Below are 21,351 nucleotides of genomic sequence, written 5' to 3'. Positions count from 1 at the left end.
AAGTAGATATATTTTCCAAAATAAAATTACACTTAAAAAAATCTTGGCCCATATCTCTGAATGGAACATATAATTTCTTTTTAGTTTATTGTAAGATTTTAATGAAATTGTTTAAAATTTTCTAATAGTTTTTCTTGTGTTCTGTAATATAGTAATAGTAGGTAGCTTTTTCCCCTTTTTGTGGTATCATTTATTCTTACTTTCTTCCTTATTCCTAATGAGCAGCCCTCCCCCAAATGCCTTTTTTAACCTTCACACCTTTGGATGCAGCAAATCCTTAATTCCTCCTCTGTGGGGCTCTAATCCGATTTACGTAAGGGTAACCTCGAATTATTTTAGCTTCCCTGCCGAAAAAATAATACACACACATATATAATAGATCATTGTTCAAATCTCTATCTCATCTGACTTTGCTCTACCTCTCCGCTTGTAGGCGCAGGGGCTTATTAAGTGAATACAGTCTTCACGGATTTGGCCTTCCCCGGCTTTAGCTTTTTCCCGACAACTTTAGTGAATGCCTGAGCTATGCATGCCTTGCTGCCCAAGTCTTACAGAGGAGAAGTCATTTCCCCGGGGAGATCCAGGAATCTTGGGAGATGGTAATACTCCAAACACCAGACTTCCAGCCATAGCAGCTCCTCGGGATACTAAAAACGAGAGAAGGCCAGGCTGTGGAGTTGGGGGGCGGGGGGAGGGGAAGAAAGAAAGAAACTACATTCACATCTTTCCCGATTGGGGGCAAGAGACGCGGGGCGGGGGAGGGGATTCTCCTAAACCTCAAACCGGAATCTTCTTGTTTGCCTGGATCACGCTGTGCATTATTTTACTGTCATCTGAGCAGCTAATCTCGTGCCGATGGGCTGCATGAGATAAGTTTCTTAGCAAGCAGTGATTGCTGCCATAAAGATTAATAATACCCCCCCCCCTTCTTATTCTCTCACCCCCACTACCAAAGGGGAAGTGAAAGGAACAGCAAGCTGGAATCCAGACTCATATAGACTCTTAGCATTTCCACTATATAAATGAATCTACCTACACACATGTACGTATATTTAATGTGTTTTCGTGTATGTGTGTATATATACCGTAAAAGATTTAAAGAGCACTTCTACATGACCTTATTGGTTCTTGTGTGTTTTAACTCGGACAGATGTGACAGATGTGCCTTCTACTGGAAGGACAGTTGTGTCTGAATCGCCACTGCAAGGAAGTTGTACTTTGCAACTTTGTTCAGTTTTCCCAAACGCATTTGTATTGTGAAACCGAAAAACTGAAAGGGAAATAACGGGCCTGGGCCAGGTGGGGAACAAGGGAGTTCCCGTATTCACTTCCGAAATCTCCTTGAGGAAGCTGCAGCTTTTAAAAGTTTATTATTTTTATCATCATCATTATTTTTAATAAACTTTCTTTTCTCCTTTAAGAACGGAGTACTGGTGCTGGTCAGCCCACCCTTTACCCTAACATTTCCCTCCCTCTCTCTCTAGACCCCACCCCTATCAAAAGGTTTCATTCCTCAGGGCTATACCTTTTGGTTCCTTTTCTACCTTAAAGATTTTGAGATCTGGAATGACTGAGAAAGGGGAAAGACTGTGGGGTGGTTTGCTGTGAGGGCCTGGGAGGGAAAAGGAGGCGGCGTCCCCTTTAAAAGCAGGCACTGTGCTGCCACAGCGCCGCCGCCGCCGCCGCCGCCGCTGCTGCTGCTGCTGCTGCCGCCGCCGCCGCTGCTGCCGCCGCCGCCGCCGCTGCTGCTGCTCCTGCCACAGCAGGAGTTCTCTCCTCTCCCTGCTCTCACTCCCTCCGGCGAGTCCCAGTTCCCACAGGCGGCCTGTGATTGGCAGAGAAGTCTCAAGCCCCCGAGGTCGTGACATCAGCAGCAGCCAAGAAACAAAAAGCATAAGGAGGCATCAAACCGCCTCAATCAATTTACAGCAAGAAGACAACACACACACGCGCGAGTAGAAGGAGGCTGGAAATTTGTGTGTGCACTTGAGAGGAACTCGAGAGTAAAGTGTCTTCTGTTACCCATCCCGAACTGCTTCGCCATTCAGGACAGACTAAAGAGAACCAGGGAGGGTGAAAGAAATATCTGGGCGGGGGGGAAGTCGAAATTTAATGCCTGGGACCTGCAGTATCGCACACCCGTCTGAAGCGGCCAAGTGCCCATCTCTCCGTCTAGGGATGCAAAGCGCCCAGTTTTTCGTTTGAAAAGAAGAAAATTTACTTTTCTATACCCATAGATACATGATTCGTCTCAACTTACTGACACAAAGGACAAGACAACTTGTTGATTGCTGTGTGTGCAAGCAAAAAGAAAAAATTTTTAAGAAAAGGAAAACCACCAGCCTGGTTTGACTGGGACTGCCTGCTGACTAACCATCTGCTGAAAGTATGCTTCAGAGGCGGGCTGGACTTTGGAGATTTTCTATTTTCTGCTTAACAGCTGTAAGAGAGGCAAGTTTGGAGTAACACCAAGTGATGCGGAAAAAAAACACACCGAGAGCAGAAAACTCTCCTGCAGACGCCAGCCTTGCCGCCGCTGCTGCCTTTGCCGCTGCCACCCCTGCTCAGCCTAACCTCCTTGGACTCCCCTACAGGTACAACCCAGGCAATCTCAGCCCACCCCCCGCAGCAGGGATACACCTCTGGGCACCTTTTTCTCAGGATGTGTTCCCAAAACGATGGGCTGCAGAGGAGCTAGAGAAGGGTTCGAGAGACACAACCCCCCTCTTTTATCCGTCCCGGAGGAAAAGGCAGCCAGCGGGTGGTTTTTCCTAAGGACGACTTCAGAACTTTTTCCCCCCTTCCTCCCCCCTCCTCCTCCTCCTTCTCGCTGTTGTTATGTGTCAGCACTTGGCTGAGGACTTCTTGAACTTGCAGAGAAAATAACTACCCCCAAACCCCCTTCAAAACTGGTGACTTTTCAACCGCGGGGAGAATTTATTTTCCATTTACCCTCTCCCCCTCCTGGACCCCCAGCTTCTCTTCCTGGAGAGTCGGATCATCTCTGCTGCCACCCGGGAAAGGGGGGGCCGCCTCGACAGGCACCAGGGAGGAGGAACGGATACAAAAATCACAGCTTCAATCTCCACCGCCAGAGATTTTTCCATGTGGAGGCTGTTTCAATGGACGTGCCCCCGTGTGCTTCTTAGTCAATCGGCAGTCTCCTAAAGGTAGAGGAATGATTCTCTGGGGATGGAGAGGGTTTGCACCGCGAAGAGGGGGTGGGCGTGGGGTCCCAGTGATGCTAGAGCTTTTCGCACCTATACTGACCCGGTTCCCAGGAGGTGACGGAGGTTTGTGGGCCCATCTCCACTTGCCTTCAGCTACCCAAGCTCAACAGACACAAACTCCCTCCGTCCCTCCCTCCCCCGCCCGACGGGCGCAGCTCGGCCGAAGGTAAACACCCTATAGTGCCCACGTGCAGCGCGGTCCCAGCTGCAGCTGGCTCCCGCTCCCCCACCCCTTTACACGGTCCCCCCCCCCTTCCTTGGCGGCTCCACTCCAAGACAACTTGAAGTGCACTCCCTTTTCGCCCCTCCTTCCTTCGCCCCTTTCCTCCCCCTTCCAGGATATTTTATTATGGCTGTTAACACTTCGCTGATGATTTGAAAAAAAAAAAAAAACCAACTCTTAAAGAAGGTTGCCCCTCTGTTTCACCCGTTAGACTCAAAGCCTTTTTCCATTTCCACCAGGTAGCCGGTCTCCCTGTTACACATCTTTCTTGAGAACTTTCCTCCACCTCCCTCCCTGCTGGCCCCTTCCTGCTACTTATTTTAGAAAGAGAGGGGAAGGTCTTTGGTTTCTAGAGATATCTGAGGGACAAAGAATTCGGTTCACTCTCTTTTTCTCTTTTTTTTCTTTTCTTTCACTATTCTGACATCTGAAATAATACAGACTCCCTCCCCCGACTCTCTAGACGTTTGTATGGCCCTCGAAAAGTGTGTATATATAATACTTTTTTTCCTTGTGTAAGGTCTGTTCTGTGTGTGTATATATAAAAAAAGTGTTACAACATACCTTGAAAGTATGTTATATGTAGTGTGTGATAATACATGCATGTGTGTATGTATATATGTGGAAGTGGTGTGCCCTGAATCACGTATGTGGTTCGGAAGTCATATATTGTGAATGTAGCATGCCTGGAAGTAATATACAAGTGTGTGCGTATGAGGAAGTCTTACGCATTGTGTTTTATAATGGAAAGAGATGTGCTGTATATATTTACGTTAGTGTGTATGTGTTAAGAAATTATGCTTGGCGGGTGGGATGTTTCTAAAAGTTTTGTTCAGTGTGTTTCATATCGCTGAGATGAGTACCTTGTGTTGTTAACATGACCCACGGGAAATGGAACCTATACATTTACCAAACTGGTTATCCCCGCACCTCAGATGCCCTAGTTCGGTGCGTGGAGGGAATGGGGAAGCTCCTCTACCGGCGTCCCCTCCCTGGATCCCCCAAACTCAATTTACTCCCTCGAAGACTGTTTTAAAGTATAAAGTCTCAACAACCACTGGAGTTTCCGGGAGATTGCTGAAGTGGGGGGGGGGGGGCTGGGTTAATCTAGAGAGTGGGCGGGGCGCGGTCGGTGATGGTAGCCCCAGCTAGCGCCCACTCCCCACTGCAGTCATGGCGCCCCTGCCCCCTAGAGGCGGGGGTAGGTGGAAGGAAGCTCCCCAGAGCCCGGAGATCTTGGGGAGGTGGCTGCAGGGACAACTTCCCCGGGACTGTGGCGCGGGCTGTGGCTAGGGCCAGATGCGGACTTGCTGGGCAAGCTGGCCCGCTTGGGACAAGCTTGCCACCGGCAAGGGTCCTAGCCCGCTGGCGCGGTGTATCTGTCACGGAACTCCAGGACTCACCTCCATCCTCGATTTTCTGCTGTCCATCCCGATCCTTTCTCCCACCCTACCCCACCCCATTCCCCAAACCCTCTCTGCAGGTTGACCATGGTTGCCGGGATCCGCTCTCTTCTAGCGCTGCTGCTTTACCAAGTCTTGCTGGGTGATTCGGCCGGCCTCATCCCGGAGGTGGGCCGGAGGAAGTTCGCTGAATCCGGCCGCTCCACACCGCAGCAGTCAGAAGAAATCCTGAGCGAGTTTGAGCTACGACTGCTCAGTATGTTCGGTCTGAAGCAGAGACCGAGCCCCAGCAAAAACGCGATCATCCCCCCCTACATGCTAGACCTCTACCGCCTGCATTCGGGCCAACTGGGGGATCCCACCATGGACTACCAGCTGGAGAGAGCAACCAGCCGAGCTAATACTGTCAGAAGCTTCCACCATGAAGGTGAGGGACCGGGGAAGTAACTGGGCAGGAGAGAGACTTGAGCAGGGATCATCTCTGTCCTGAACAGTGCCTAGTAACAGAGGCTTCCAGATGTAGGAAGTAATTTGGGCACTTAAAGTCATGAAACCTAGGTTTGAATCGTTAAGGTCCCCTGGCACAACTTACTAGCAGTATGGCATGAAACAAATCACTTTCCCATCTCAGTTTTCTTCTCTGTGAAATGGGGGTGGGGGTGGGGGAAGACTAGATGATTACTGAGATGCTTCTGGCTCTAACATTGTGATGTGATCTTGAGCCATTCAGTAAACATTTGTTGATGGCAATAAGACAAGAGCCAGGGAAACTTGCCCGTTCAGTTTTTATGCCTTGTGCTAGTGAAGGAAATGGGAATTTTCCCCCTCCAGCCCCCATACACAGAAACATACACACACACACACACACACACACACACACACACACACACACACACACACACACACACACACACAATCCCACATTAACTCTGAAACTTTGGAGTTACCAGCCAGTTGTGATGAACAATTTGACTGCTGCTTTCTCCTCTACACCTCCCTCTTAACAGACACACCAGAAGTTATGTGAAAGGTAGTACATACGTTTAATACTGAGAGATAGGAATAACAAAGATAAAACTATATCCCCTTATTGAATAAAATGAACTTAGAAAGTTTGCAGGAATTACATCCTTATTTTTTTTTTCTTGTACAAAGGTCTACAAAAAGAATTTGTCTACATTCACGTCAAATCTCTCCAACCCATTTTCCATTTTCCCCTTCAGAAAGTCAATGTGAGGGTTTTTCAGACCAAGTCCACCTAAAAAATCCCCACAAATAGCTTTTATCTTTTCATACTATATAGTCCTAGAAACTCCTAATTTACAGTTGTCTGGGATAGTTTGGAAGGCTTCTAATCCCTATCTAATTAATCCCTTTGAGAGATCAATTCAACAATCAATTGTATTGTTTCTACGCTGACTTTGTTGTCTTTTGCTTAAATCATAGATAATTTTAGTGTAGAAATAAAGTAATCCTTATAAATCCAGTAAATGAAAGCTTTGTACCAGCTGTCCCTTTAACTTTAGATGACTTGCAGGTAACATGATTTTTATGATAAAGGATGTAATATTTATTAAAAGCATCAAAATGTCAATGTATTGATTATAGTGGCTGAATATCTAGTTTTTTAAATGCTTCTATATTATAATTAAGTTCTTAAAGAGATTAGTAAAAATCTAGTTAGAACTCAATTCATTTGGAAGATGCTTATATAATTTACTTAATATAGCTAAAATTTAAATAGTGCAATTTAAGGTTTTCAAAGTGCTTTAAAATGTCTCGTATTTTCACAATAATGTGAAGTAGGTATTATTTTTATGCTCATTTTACTGATTTTTAATATCTGCTGAGAGATACAGTGTTTCTTGACTCTTAATTGAATAAAGTACTAAAACAGGTTAGGCAAAATCTGTTTCAAGATCTCAATTTGTAAGGAGTTGGATTGAGAAAATTAGGGTACAGGTACACCATGTAACTCCTCTTAGGGGTTGCTTTTCCCTACTTTTGAATACTTTTAGAGAATATAAGAGTAATAGTCTACCCCCAATTATAAATATAAGTCAGAAGTATGAGCCATCAGACATTTTCTCACAGCTGGGAATGACTTTCATTGGTTAAAACACTTGTTCTCAGTGATTATTAGGTTCCAAAGCAGGCAAAAGAACAAAACCAGTTTCTTAACATTTAAAAAATCTTCATCAAGAAGAGAAAACTTAGTAGTCACTTTCATTTTCAAGCTCATTTCTCAGGCATGTGAACTTTGGTACCCGGACAATAAGATCTATTTCAAATTCTTCAGTATTCAGCAACTGAAAACTCTGAAAGGCTCTGTTGATTTTTGTAGTAATGTCACTGTTATTATAGCTATGACCCTTGTCACCAAATTCTTGGGATCATTGAAATTCTATGCTCCCCTCTCCTATTCACCTGATATTGCCTGGAATGGATTTTAAGAGCAAAGAATAACAAGAATAGATATTTTGATATCTCCTCTGGAAATAGGCATTTTAATAATGAGAACTTTACTTCAGAGAAAGGTTATATTTCTTATTTAATGTTGAAATCTTTCCAGTTTTACATAGTATCTAAAAGGAGATACCATTTGGGTACACATTTAACAAGATAGCTCTTACAGCTAGAAATGACTTCATTGACAATCTAATCCATCCCTCTCATTTTACAGATTAGGAAATAGAGTCTTAAGGAAGATGAAATAGATTCCCTAAAACCACACAGATGATAAGTTTTAGGGGAAGCATTCAAACACAAGTCCTCTGACTTTAGAGTTAATGCTCTTTCAACTGAATCAGGTTTCCTACTATAAACATATGTAAACTTAAATGATTTTCACATTCTCTTTTCATCATTTTGTTCCCCAAGAAAGTTTGATGAGTTTTGGTTAAGCCATAAACCATTAAGTAAGATGCCACTACTCAACTGAAGTACATTGCTTTGCTTGTGTAGGATTGAATCTTGAATCTTATCTATCACATTTATAGACTGAATGTCAAAAAAAAAATGGGGGAGTGAAAAAATTAACAGGTTATCATGACTTGATTTAGATAAGGAGTTAAATTATTGGTGCACAGGATGTTTTCATATCAAATGTGATGGAAGCTCATTAATACTTCCAATTTTTTGTTAATCTAGATATCTTACTTATTACAATTTTGTTAAGGCTGAGTCACCATTCTTTGAAATGGTACTTGATACTTACTGTTACAAGTATGTCAGTGGCCTTTGCACTGTACGTAGCAATAAAAGAAAATATATTGGAATGCTGCCATCTCACCCTTTACTAGAGGACAAAATTTAGTGTTTGGGCACCATCAAAGTTTCTCAGTATAAGGAGCAGTTATTGATTTCCTTAGATTACAGCCTGGAATCCTAAGAACAGCATTTTTTTGTGGCTCGAGAATAATTAAAGCAAGGCAGAAAATGTCATTTTTAAAGCTCTTTCATTCTAAGGCTAATCCATATCATATGTTAGGAAATCTTGAAACACTGTTATCAGTTATCATGTCTTCTGTTTAACTCAGGAAAGTCTTGTTTGTGCTATTTCTTCAGTGTTGTACAAGCATTTGTGTCCTGATTTCAAAGGGAAGAAAGTGCCACACTTCTTGTTAAAGTTCTCCTTTGAACTTCAGAAGACTTAGACTATGAACATTAGCTGCTCTGTGTGAAAAGAACATTTAAAATTCCTTATGCATATAAGCCACTTATATTTTTACAAGCAGATTTTCAGGTACCCCCAGGTTTGTCAGATCTGTTGAACCTACAAGTTTTGGCTCTATGCTTAATTGTAAAATATTTGGCCAGACAAGAAAAATGTGAAGTACCTCACATTTCTCATATTAGCTGCAAAGATCATGACCTGTCTTCTGCTCAGAACCATTCTTTCCACCTCCCCTTGCCCCCTTTTGATGATAGAAACTTTAAATTCCAGTAAAAGCTTATTAAATCATAAAATTCTCTATATTACAACCCCACCAAAAGTGTTAAGACCCAGCAAATGGCTCAATAGTAATGCCACTTACAGACTTAAGCCATATTTAATCCCCCTCAAATATATTTCATCTTGAATTATTGTTCCTTGATATATGGCTGGTCCCAATACAAACTCTATTTTGATATGTCACCATAGCATAGAAGTTGCACTGGTTTCTCCCCTGTGCCAGGGGAGCACTAGCTCAATCAAGCTTAGTACAAAATTTGGTAGGAGGGATAGAAGCCAATTATCTGAAGATCAGTCTGGCTTTAAATACAGTCTCCTCACTAGGTTGTCTACAAGGTGATGGATTTTTCAGACAGAGAAAATCTCAAAGTCTATAGTCTTCTAAGAGAGGTAGTGGTCTGGATTGGTATCCAAACTGAATCATGCAGGTATAACACATGAACCCTCAGGGTTTTACATTTTATATGTTTTGAGATCAGGGACATGTTTATCATTTTTATCCCTTAAAATCTCTATTATCCTGTCTTGCACAAAATAAGATCATTGAAGATTTGTTCTAGAGAGGGTCTTAGAGATCATTTTGACTGAGGTTTCTTAACTTGAGGTCCATAGGTGGATTTTAGGGAGGTCTATGAATTCACATGAGAAAATATTTTGATACATCAATATAGCTTGATATATCAAAATATTTTGACATATTAATATAATTGGTTTTTAATTCTATTTTTATGAGTTTAAAAATATTATTCTGAGAAGAGGTCCAAGGACTTTATTAGACTTTCAAAGGGAACCATGACACAAACAGGTTTAGAACCCCTGATTTAGTCCAAATTTTTCATTTTATAGACAAGGAAATTAAAACGCTAAGACATAAAGTTGTACTAAGCTGGTTAATGACAGAACCAGGAGCTAGTATCTAAATTTTTTGATTTCTCTCAATGAATGAATTGTTGATATAAAGTAAAGAAAGAGGACAATTACAATGAAAATTATTTCCCTTTAATCTTTTGGTGGCAGTGGTAGGGTTTTTTTTTTTTTCCTCACACATTGAGTCTCACATGTGTTTCCTATAAATTCTATCTTTTTTGCCCTATATAGTTCAGGTGACAATATGATGCATTGATTTATTACAGAAATATAGGAAAGTATACCTTAGGGTAGGTTGGAGTGTTATTAATAACAATGGGGTTTTTTTGTTTGTTTTTTCTCATTGTGATAATGGCACCATCTTGTAGGGAGAGAGGAGTATGATTTCTTGCTTACCTTCCCTTTGTTTGTTTGGGTGTTTTTGTTTTTGTTTTTTTCTGTTTTGCAATGATTTGTCTCCATTTAAAAAATCCTGACAGATTATCTTTCTTTTCTTTTTTAAAGAAGAGTTCTTAGATGCTTCTCTATTTTTATTTTCACCTTTTGTGACATTGTCAGAAATGGCAGAGCAATTATTCTAACCTTAGTTTAAGTTGCAACTCATTCTATCTGAAGTTTTCTCATGGAGTTGATAAAGTTTTCAAAAGAAAATTAATTTTAATTTCACCTTGTGAAGCATCTTTTCCAACTTTATTAGTCTACACTTTTAGGAGGAGAGAACTACCAAATCAAATAAAATTGTGCTTGGGCATCACTATTGTAGTGTCAGATCCCCTATACTGTCCTAATTCTTTTACCAAGTTAGTGACCATTATCTAACCATTCACTTCTTTAGACCTCTGTATCTTTATCTGCAAAATTTAGATCAGGGATTCTTCCTCTTTTTTTAATGTCATAGACCCCCTTGGTGGTCTGATGAAGCTTATGGATCCCTTCTCAGAATCATGTTTTAAGTGCATAAAATAAGATATATGGGATTATAAAGGAAATTCATTAATCAGATATATATGTATGTATTTACAATTTGTTGTTGCTCAATTATTTCAGTCATCTCTGATTCTTCCTGTCCCCATTTGGATTTTCTTGGTAAAGATATTAGAGTGGTCCATCTTTTCCTTCTCCAGTTCATTTTACAAATGAGGAAACTGAGAGAGACCGTTTAAGTGACTTGCCCAGGGTAACACCGCTAGTGAGTGTCTCAGACCAGATTTGGATTTAGGTCTTTCTAACTCCAGGTCCAGCACTCAATCCACCTGGTTGCTCTGTGTGTGTGTGTGTGTGTGTGTGTGTGTGTGTGTGTGTGTGTGTGGTGTACATGTATGTGTATGAAATGAATACACACGTAAGTATTTATTTTATGGACCTTAGTTAAGGACCTCTATCCTAGATGATCTCTAAGGTCACTGCCAACTCTAAATCTATGAAAATAGTGCTGTTTAATAAATATTTTTGGAACTATTGAAGTTATTTTACAGGAAGAGTTTTCCTACTTTAATACTATTAGGAAAGAGAGAGCAAGCTAGAGGACCAATCTTGAAAATAGGAAGACTTAGATTCAAACCCTGCTTTCTTATACATTGTTGTGACACTTTTTACATTTCTTTGTGTGACACTGGACAAGTCATTTAATCACTCAAGGCCCCAGGCAACTCTATTGTTATATTGCAGATCTACATGAAGAGAGTTTCCTACAGTGAGGAGATGCTAGGTCCATATAAAAATAAGTAAATAAAATAAAGTTGGAACTGAACCCACAATGTGATTATTATACTGCTATATTAACTACATGCCATTCTGTGTCTTTTTCATTTATTTATTCCCATACCTCTTTAGCTCATGCTGACAAGATTTCCTGTTTCTGAAACTAGATGAAATATATATTCCCCAAATCAGAATAGACATTCAAAAATCTAGCCAAATCATTTGACATGTTCAGATAAAATGAATGCTGGCTGTGTTATAGATTAATTGAATTTTTCTCTTTTGTTTGAATGATGACTGGCATAAGTATTGAGTCTTTTCTCTTTACTTTACTTACTTTCCATAAGCAAGGATACTGCCCAAGCAGGTGCTATAAGGCTAAGGTGGCTTAACATACTGCCTTCTATACAAAATTGTCAGCAATGTCTAAGTTGCCACAAAATAAAATTTCATGCATAATATCCACTGAGAGATACCCATGGATAGAGAGCTAGTTTTGGAAGTAAAAAGTCATGAGGACTTATGTCCTACATGAGACACATGCTGGTTGTGTTCCCCAAGGGGGCACATCACAATCTCTCAGTGCTCCCGGCAGCTCCCTAAGACTATTAAATTGCAAAGAAAGTTCTGAACTGCCTTGGGAGAGAGTCTCCTCATTTGGAAGTTGCCTTTATTGATGACATCACAGGTCTACTCCCTCCCTCTCTGTCTCTCTATCTCTCTCTGTCTGTCTGTCTGTCTCTCTCTCTCTCTCTGTGTGTCTCTCTCTCAACTTTTATTATCTGGTCTGTATGGAGAACAATGAAGAGCAATTTTAAGCAAGGGTTCTTGTGATATGTCCTTTAAAAAAAAATAAATATGTCATGGTACTCTATATACTTAGCCTAATAGGTAGAAAGAAAATAGGTTGGGGGGGAGGCACAGTTCCTATAATTTACAAAGAACAAGAGACTTCTTAGATTTCTTGCTATTTTCTTCTCTTTATTTGCTTGTACTAATATATCTCAGTTGTAAGTCTCATCAAGTTCTAGAGGTGACAATTATTGGAGGCTATTCCAAAAGCCAAACTATCTCATAAAAATATGTAAGGATTGGAAATTATTCCCCCTCCTCAATACTATGTACTGATTTGTATCATAACAGTAAAATCCATGATCTTTTAAAAACAATTTGAAGCAAGATGGATTCAACTTATATTTCTGATTGTCCTATTATAGACTTCCTGTCTCCCTACCTCCAAACTTTCCTTCCATTTATTCCCCCTCTCTTCTTTCTTTTCTTCCTCTCTCCCTTTCCTTTTTCTTCCCTCCCTAGATCCCTTCTTTCCTTCCTTTCCCTCTCCTCCTTTTATCTCTTCATTCCTTCCTTCTTTTTTCCCTTTCTATCTTTCCTTAATTCCTTCCTCCCTACATTCCCTCTTTCTTCTGTTCCCTGTTCCAAAACATGTTTGGTTCATGTATTCTTTCCTTTCATAGGTTTTGGATTTTCCTTCCCATTCTTCCCTGACACACTTTCTCCCATTATCTCCAGTGTGCCTTTGCACCCCCTCCCCCGTTTTTATTTCTTGCTGTTTCTTTGCATCTTACTCTTTGGACCTTGTTTTGGTCTTTCTGACCCCTTCCTTTGTGGCCTCACCTGGGGTTGGCGGGAGGGGAGGGGTAGGAAATGTCCCAAGGTAAATTTGTCTGGGGCAAAATGTGGCTGTTTCCCAAGGTTTTCAGATCCTTGACAGCATTCTATCCCTCTGACTTAAATTTAACTCACATAACTATAGTCAGAGCTGCCTTCATGCCACTTCTGTTTTGAAGAGATGATAGAAAAGCACTGCATGATGAATCTATTGAAGATGCAGGTTAGAAAATCAAGATTTTTTGCTTTCTCTCAGGTTTTATTTCCTGTTTATTAAATTAATTCTTCTCTGATCTGCTGGTGCTCCTCTTCCTAAAATTTATTCTCCCTTTGTGGACAGTGCCTTCTTTTACTATCTTCTCATCTCATTCTTTTGCCCTTCATTTGTCTCTTTTGCTTATTGAGAAGTTTTTCTTCTTTTCCTTATTCTATGTTTTAGTCCCTTTCTTTTTCTTGTTTATTTGATAGAGAAGTGTTTATTCTCCTTTTACTCCACCTCCCTTCTTGGTACATTCCTGTTTTTTTTTTTAAGCTGTTTTCATCAATATACCATAGTAAAATTAAATGTTTTAAGAGTTGTATGTCTTTTCCTCCATGGATCAGATTCTTTCAATCTTCTCAAGTCAAATGGGAGGTTTACTTGTAGTCACTTAGGGGAACTGAGAATGAAGGGTAAACATAGTTACATACATGTAAATGATTAGCTATTTTTCTCTCAACTTTTTCCAGAAGTTCCCAATATGTATGAGAGTTAGCTGAATCAAGGCCTCAAGGCTTAAATGCAGAAGATGGAGGAAGAGGAGGTTAGATTATTGTCACTCATTAAAGTGTTAATTGATCATTTGTAGTGCAGTCACCTTAATGGCAATATCATTTGCCAGTGGGAGTATGTTGGCATAAGCATAGAAAATGCTGATTGGTTTCCAAAGAATTTAATCAGCAGATTTAGGTGGATTGACCTATACAGATTGAAGAAAGACTGAGATTTTTTCCTTTGATCGACATTCCCCAATGCAAGCAAAGGAGTTTTCTGTACTTCCTGGCATGTATCTCCTTATCTGCTGACCACAGTTCAAAATGCTTGCATTTTTGCCAAGATGTCATTTACATTGTTGTTCAATTCATTTGGTTTCTGAAAAATTACAATCAGCTTTGACGTTTAAAAAATCAGAACTGAATTGCTCCTTAGCAAAAGTATTCACAAAATTGGAAAATTACTGTTTTTTTTTTTTTATTTAATCCTTAAACTAAAGACAGAAGCAGAATAATTAGTGAGAAGGAATTTCTTTCTTTTCCTGGTACATAAGTACTACCTTTGGAATGGTGGCCTGGTCAGTATTCTGTGTCATCATGTCCTTTTCCAAAGGTATCTGTATTTTGTAAAGGACTTGTTGTTATTAGTCTTTGATAGTCATATAGAAAGAGGAGGAAAGGAAGGAAGGAAGGAAGGAAGGAAGGAAGGAAGGAAGGAAGGAAGGAAGGAAGGAAGGAAGGAAGGAAGAAAGAAAGAAAGAAAGAAAGAAAGAAAGAAAGAAAGAAAGAAAGAAAGAAAGAAAGAAAGAAAGAAAGAAAGAAAGAAAGAAAGAAAGAAGAGAAAGAAGAGAAAGAGAAAGAAGAGAAAGAGAAAGAAGAGAGAGAGAGAGAGAGAGAGAGAGAGAGAGGGAGGGAGGGAGGGAGGGAGGGAAAGGAGAAAGAAAAAGAGGGAGAAGAGAAGCTAAGAACAGAAGGAAGGTGAAAGAAAATGTAGACTCTACTTGTTATAACATGAAACTGTGACATAACAAATTTTCCTAGATTTTTAATTAAGTTGATACCTTTAACTAAATAGCTATAATTTAAAATCACTGCTCATTTTTATCTTTTAGCAATCTTTATATGAGGAGGCCACTTAATTAAATAGTAACTATATGTATCAGTTTGTTCTTTATGAGAGAGCAAATTCTCAAGTAATTTACACAAGATAAAATATAAATGGAAAGAGAAGCAAACTTATATGCAAGTTGATCAGAATAGTATCCATCAGAACATCAGAATCCAACCAATAAAATCCCTTCTAACATATTTTCTTCAGAAGCTATAATCTTTGCCTTGACATTATCTAAATTACATTGAGTTCAGTAAGTAATATTATGAATATTATATTACTCAAGGAAATTGGAAGGAAAAATCTTCATGAGTTTGAATCTCATTTGTAGTAGAATTGTGTAGCTGTTTATATTTTAATATACTTTCCAGAAACACACACACATACACACACACGTGCACACAAGCTGTTTTCCTCTTAAAAGTATCTGAAAAGTAACCTGGCTTTGGGGGGTCATGTGGAGGTCATAGGAAAGACTTCAGATGGGAAGCTATTTCTCTTGATATTGTTTGGAGCTAATTACCACAGTATCCTAGTACCACCCATGCGTTTCCCCCGAAGAAGAAGGAGATTCATATAAATGCCCTTGTCTATGGACTATTGAATGAAATAGTAGGGTGTGCTTCCTAAAATATCATCACAGATGTTGAGTTCATAGTCTTTAATTAGGACACTGAAATCTGTATATCAAGATTTGTAAATCATCTAAATTGTAGAGTAATGTTTTGGAATAGAGCTTAAGGGATTGACATTAAAGACGTATTTTTTTTTAAAGAAATGCAATAATTTCTGTAAATCCTCAGTCAGTTTTAATCATTCTCATTAGACCTCTGCTAACTACAGTGCTAAAGTTTTTTTGCTAAAGTCCTTGAATTCCAAAGTAATGCTTCATAGTTCATTCCCCGTTATTATAACCACCTGGAATGCAGTACTGCAGTATTGAATCAAAAGCATGATAGTGAATTGTATTTTTGGTTCTTGCTGTACATGCTCATATAAACAAACACGTAGACAAGAGGAACTTTTTTCTTAAATTTTTTTTCGAATCTCTTCTTTTCCAGTTGCTGAATTACAAAGTTTGAATTGAAAACATTTCTATTCCAATTGTCACTATTTGTCTCACTTATTGATGGATTTTTTTGTTTTTGTTTTTCCTTTTTTGCAACTGAATCAGAATCTTTGGAAGAGCTGCCAGAAACAAATGGGAAAACAGTCCGGCGTTTCTTCTTTAATTTAACTTCCATCCCCAATGAGGAACTTATCACCTCAGCTGAACTTAAGGTTTTTCGGGAGCAGGTGCAGGAAGCTTTTGAAAATAACAGCAATCACCATCACCGTATTAATATTTATGAAATTATTAAGCCAGCAACATTCATCTCTGAATACCCCATCACAAGACTATTGGACACAAGGTTGGTAAATCATAATGCAAGTAAATGGGAAAACTTTGATGTCACACCCGCTGTGATGAGGTGGATTGCACAGGGACAGGCAAACCACGGGTTTGTGGTAGAAGTGATTCACTTGGATGATGACAGAGCAGTCTCCAAGAGACACGTAAGGATTAGTAGGTCTTTGCATCAGGACGATCATAGCTGGTCACAGATAAGACCATTACTAGTAACTTTTGGCCACGATGGCAAAGGACACCCTCTCCACAAAAGAGAAAAGCGTCAAGCAAAACACAAACAGCGGAAACGCCTCAAGTCCAGTTGCAAGCGACATCCTTTATATGTAGACTTCAGTGACGTGGGGTGGAATGACTGGATTGTTGCCCCGCCGGGGTATCATGCCTTTTACTGCCATGGGGAATGCCCTTTTCCATTGGCTGATCACCTGAACTCAACAAATCATGCCATTGTTCAGACTTTGGTCAATTCAGTTAACTCCAAAATCCCCAAGGCATGCTGTGTACCAACAGAACTCAGTGCTATCTCCATGCTCTACCTTGATGAAAATGAAAAAGTCGTGTTAAAGAATTATCAAGATATGGTTGTGGAGGGATGTGGGTGTCGTTAGCACAGCAGAATTTTTAAAAATATATATTAGACAAAAGCAAAAAAAAAAACACAAGTTGACACTTTAATATTTCCCAATGAAGACTTTATTTATGTAATGAAATGAAAAAAAAAACACAGCTATTTTGAAAATATATTTATGTCTACAAAAAGTTGGGAAAACAAATATTTTAATCAGAGAATTATTCCTTAAAGATTTTAAATGTATTTTAGTTGTACATTTTATATGGGTTCAACCCCAGCACATGAAGTATAATGGTCAGATTCTTATTTTGTATTTATTTACTATTATAACCACTTTTTAGAAAATAGATAATTTGTATTTATATGTAATCAAAAGAAATATAGGGTTTGTACATAATTTTCCAAAATTGTAGCTGTTTCAGTTGTGTGTATTTAAGTTGAAAAGTATACATGGAAGGTTACTATGGCAAAGTGCATAGCACATTTGCTTTTTTGCAGTGCTACTGTTAAGGTCACAAGTTCAAGTCCAGAAAAAAAAAAGTGGATAATCCACTCTGCTGACTTTCAAGATTATTATATTGTACAATTCTCAGGAATGCTGCAGGGTGGGCTGTCCAATCCATGAGAACTGGCATCTTCGTTAGGCGGAATCTTTGGATAAGAACCAGACATTGCTGATCTAATAGAAATACTGAAGTTCCCAACTAATTTGCAGAGCGATTACAGCAGGGCCAATCGAAACCTTTAGTAAAATGTTTGAACTTATAGGAAAGTGAATGATGGCTTGTTATTCTTCTTTCCTTAACTAGTAACCCCTTTAAATAGCTGTCCTGGCCAAAGCATTAAATAAAATGTAAGAGTTCTTCATTATTGATATTGTGGTCACGTATATTTAAAACTTCCTGTTGGCCCTCGTCTTAAGAGATGGGAATAAGTCTTTTAAAAAAAACAAACCAAGAAAAACTTACATGGGAGCTCATTAAACTAAAATGATCCCTGTTTTCAAATTTTGCCCCCAGTAAAACAAAATATTGTCATCCATAGTTTCTGTCTACCCCAGTGCTGTCTGTCAAATTCACTTGCTTTTCTTTCTAAGATTTTGTGTTTGAACGCATTTTCCAAATGTTAAACCTACTTCAGATAATAAATATTGGAACTCTGATATTTCATTCTATAAATTCCAATCTGTAAAAGAAAATGGTGCATTTATATAGTATTCATAATGCTACCTTGTATTTGCATTGGCGACTCTGAAATCCTTTATCTAAAAAAGAACAAAAAAAAAGGCTAAGGGATGACTTCAGATTTGCAAATAAGATGTCAACTGAACTCATACTTGCACCAAAATAATTTTTTTTCACTTAACATGTTTTTCACTAACAATTTTTTTGTAAAAAAAATATTTAAGGCCAAACAACCTATCAAACAGGCAAAAATCTGGACAATATGGAATGAATGCTCAGAAATTATGTTTCATGCTGTATCGCTAGAACTAAGGTGAATTCAGAAAAGGAAAGGTTCTGCATGCTACTTTTGCCAGTTGGACTACAACAAGTATTTATCTCTACATGCACATCAATAACATCAAACCAAGGGAAAGGCTCAGTGGATTTGATTGCTTCATGAAAAAAGTCTGGGAATATCCTTGCTATTTACATGGGAGTTTTCAAGAGTTTTAGCATGTCAGTTGATCTCTATTCCTACATTTTGTGCTCTATGCTAGCTCTGAAACTGATTTTAAAAAAATAATTTTTCTCTGGTGTATTTGACAGATTCTTTTCAAAGATCTAGATTCAGTGTCCATAATGTTATTTAATAGTCCCTAGAATGTATTTAACCTCTTAAAGGTTATAAAGTGGGGAAGGCAGTTTTAAATTCAACACTGGACACTTTCTACCTGACAATTTAACTCTAGTTCCTATCAGTAACTTTGGATAAAGCCATTGATTATTACTGACCAATTCATTGCAGTATTATTATTACTGGTCAATTTCCTCTTTAGGAAAAACTTTGATAAACTAGAGATGACTACAATCAAGGTGGCAAATAGCTGTGCCACATGAAGAGCACTTTAACAAAATGGGGATGCTTAGTCTGGCAAAGAGAAGACTTAGGGCAAGACATGACACTGACTTTAAGTATTTGAAGTATTATCATGTGGAAGAAGGATTAGATTTATTGTATTTATCCCCAGAGAGCAGAACTTAAGAGCCATAAGTGAAAGTTTCAAAGAGTTAAATGTGGCCTTGAAATATTTCCCAACAATTAGAGTTAGCCATAAGTAAAATAGGCTACCTCAGGAAGTAGTGTGTTTCTCATCACCGATGAAACCTTTAAGCAAAGTTTAGAGGGCCATTTGTTGGATATGTTAAAGAGGAGATTCTTGTCCAGGTAAGATTTATATTACCTGACTGGCCTCATAGTCTTTTCCAGCTTTGAAATCCTTTGATTCTTTAAGTCCTATTATTTTTTCCACTGTGACATTAGGAGAGAGCACTCTCTACCTCCACAAAACTGAATGTTGTGGATAATCTTTATAGCTCACTTAAAAAAATTTTTTTTCTGCACAGTTTTCCCTGTCTGCAAATTCCCTGGTAGAAGTCATAAGGCCTCAGGAGAAAGGATTAGATGCTAAATATCTAGAATTTTGATCTAAAAGGACTTCATCTTTTCCTCTTTTTTTAGTGAATTTAACATGTATGTGCAGTAGGATTGATTAGACTTTCATTCAAAATCATGGTAAGAGAAATGTCTCTCTATATATTTAGATGTAATATATTCTTTGAGCATAGGCATATTATGCATATGGTGGGTGGGTGTGGGTTTGGGGGTGGGGTATGAGCATACACTGCCATATTGATTAGATTCTAGGTGGAGAATTTATGGAAAACCATGGCCAAAAAGTAAAAAATGAGACTGTGTGGTGAGGCTGAGCTCTTCAATAGTTTTGATTCTCTTCACTGATAGAAGCAAGAATACATACATAGAAATTGTTCACTAACTTCTGGCACCAACTTTGTTTCTATTGTTTTTAGAGGTTTCTAATCAAATAGGTTCTTCTGACTTGATGGTATAAGAAATTGACAGGTAGAATTTTTTGCTTGGCTTCACATCTTTTCTGCTATTTATCCTCTCTGAGAAAACAAGGAATGTTTTGATTTGTAGTCTTTTCCTTCTTTTGCTTCATACATGGAATCCTTAGGCAAAGAGAATGTTAAGTACATTCCAAGGCCATCAATGTGACTTTACACATCAATCATAAATCTGTAGGATATTTTGAATTCTTCTTGCATTGACCTGCCAGCAATTGCAGTATGTGCCTTTGCTAATATGTGGGGCCAAAATAGTAGTAGTTTCTCAAATTTTCTGCCTTGGATCTCCTTTCATTACTGATTGAATTTTGTGGATTCCTTGTCTGGTTTAGTACTTTCCTCCTTCCCCTTGAGTCCCACAGTCACTGTATCTTGACTGTTATGGCATCTCCAGATCTCTATTCCTTTCCTCCCCCGCCTCCCCTGAGAAGAACTACCAGTCCCAGCTTCTGTCTCAGCATAATATCTACTCCAGCTTCTACTTTAGGTTGTGTCTCACTAGACAAAGCAAAGTCAAGCAATTATCCATGTGAGCTGATCAATATAATACCCCATTTGATAATTTAGACCTAAAAACAATTATCCTCCACCCCACCCCCCTTGATAAGAGAGGGAGAATAATAGCATGGGATATTGAGCACTTACTATATGCAGCCGTAAATAAGTTTATTACAATGTCCCTTTAGAAACATCTGACCCAATTTGCCCTACCAACTTGCATAATTTAAAACAGTAAATGATCTCCAAATCACTCAATATTGCTTTACAATCTAGTGTGATAATTTTTGCATTAGATTTACCTTCCCTGTTATTTTAGAGGATATCAGTGATTTTAAATATTAGTCTAAGCATAACTGCACACAGTACATACCTACAAATTACACATTTGTATATATGTATAAATAAATATGTAAACATATCAATGAATAAACTGAAAATAGAAAGTTGCTTACATATATATGTGTGTGTGTGTGTGTGTGTATATATATATATATATATATACACACACATATATATATGTATATATATATATATATATATATACACAGACACCTTTTCATTTTCACAGGGAACCAATAATATTTGTGTAGAAAACTGATCACAGATCATTTCAAAATCATCTCTTTTTATCATAACCTCACTTCAAGGATTCAGTTTTTTTGGTGGAGGTAATCTCTGTGGTTTTGAAGAGTTCCTATTGCAGAAAGATTCATCACCAACCTTATGAAGAAGTTTCCTGAACTTAGACTAGTCCTCATAATCATAAAAATACAGCCCATCTCCAGGCCTGTGCTTAAAGATTTTCTAGTTTTGTAGGCTCTTCCCGAGGTTGTATTCTTGTGAAATAACCCACATTACTTTCTGTTAGGATGAGGCACTGGAATAGGCTTTACTGCTGTAGATA

General features: G+C 38.7%; 1 protein-coding gene across 1 annotated transcript; it reads left to right on the top strand.

The window, feature by feature from the left end:
• Window positions 1-457: 457 nt before the first annotated feature.
• On the top strand, window positions 458-18,016 carry BMP2 (bone morphogenetic protein 2). The gene is made up of 3 exons (XM_007476707.2): window positions 458-3,170; window positions 4,937-5,283; window positions 16,047-18,016. Exons 2-3 carry the CDS (start codon window positions 4,944-4,946, stop codon window positions 16,889-16,891), a joined length of 1,185 nt encoding a protein of 394 aa, XP_007476769.1. The 5' UTR covers window positions 458-3,170; window positions 4,937-4,943; the 3' UTR covers window positions 16,892-18,016.
• The last annotated feature ends 3,335 nt before the right edge of the window (window positions 18,017-21,351 follow it).

The sequence above is a fragment of the Monodelphis domestica genome, chromosome 1 (genome assembly GCF_027887165.1).
Source record: "Monodelphis domestica isolate mMonDom1 chromosome 1, mMonDom1.pri, whole genome shotgun sequence".
NCBI classification, from domain to species: Eukaryota; Metazoa; Chordata; class Mammalia; order Didelphimorphia; family Didelphidae; genus Monodelphis; species Monodelphis domestica.
The sequence above is the reverse complement of the archived record's forward strand: the minus strand, read 5'-3'. Positions and strand labels throughout refer to the sequence as shown.

Bases quoted from the DNA above. Each gene is read 5' to 3' on its own strand.
- BMP2 (XM_007476707.2), top strand. From the start codon at position 4,944: ATGGTTGCCGGGATCCGCTCTCTTCTAGCGCTGCTGCTTTACCAAGTC. The intron at 5,284-16,046 runs GTGAGGGACCGG...CAACTGAATCAG, and splicing joins CAGAAGCTTCCACCATGAAG to AATCTTTGGAAGAGCTGCCA.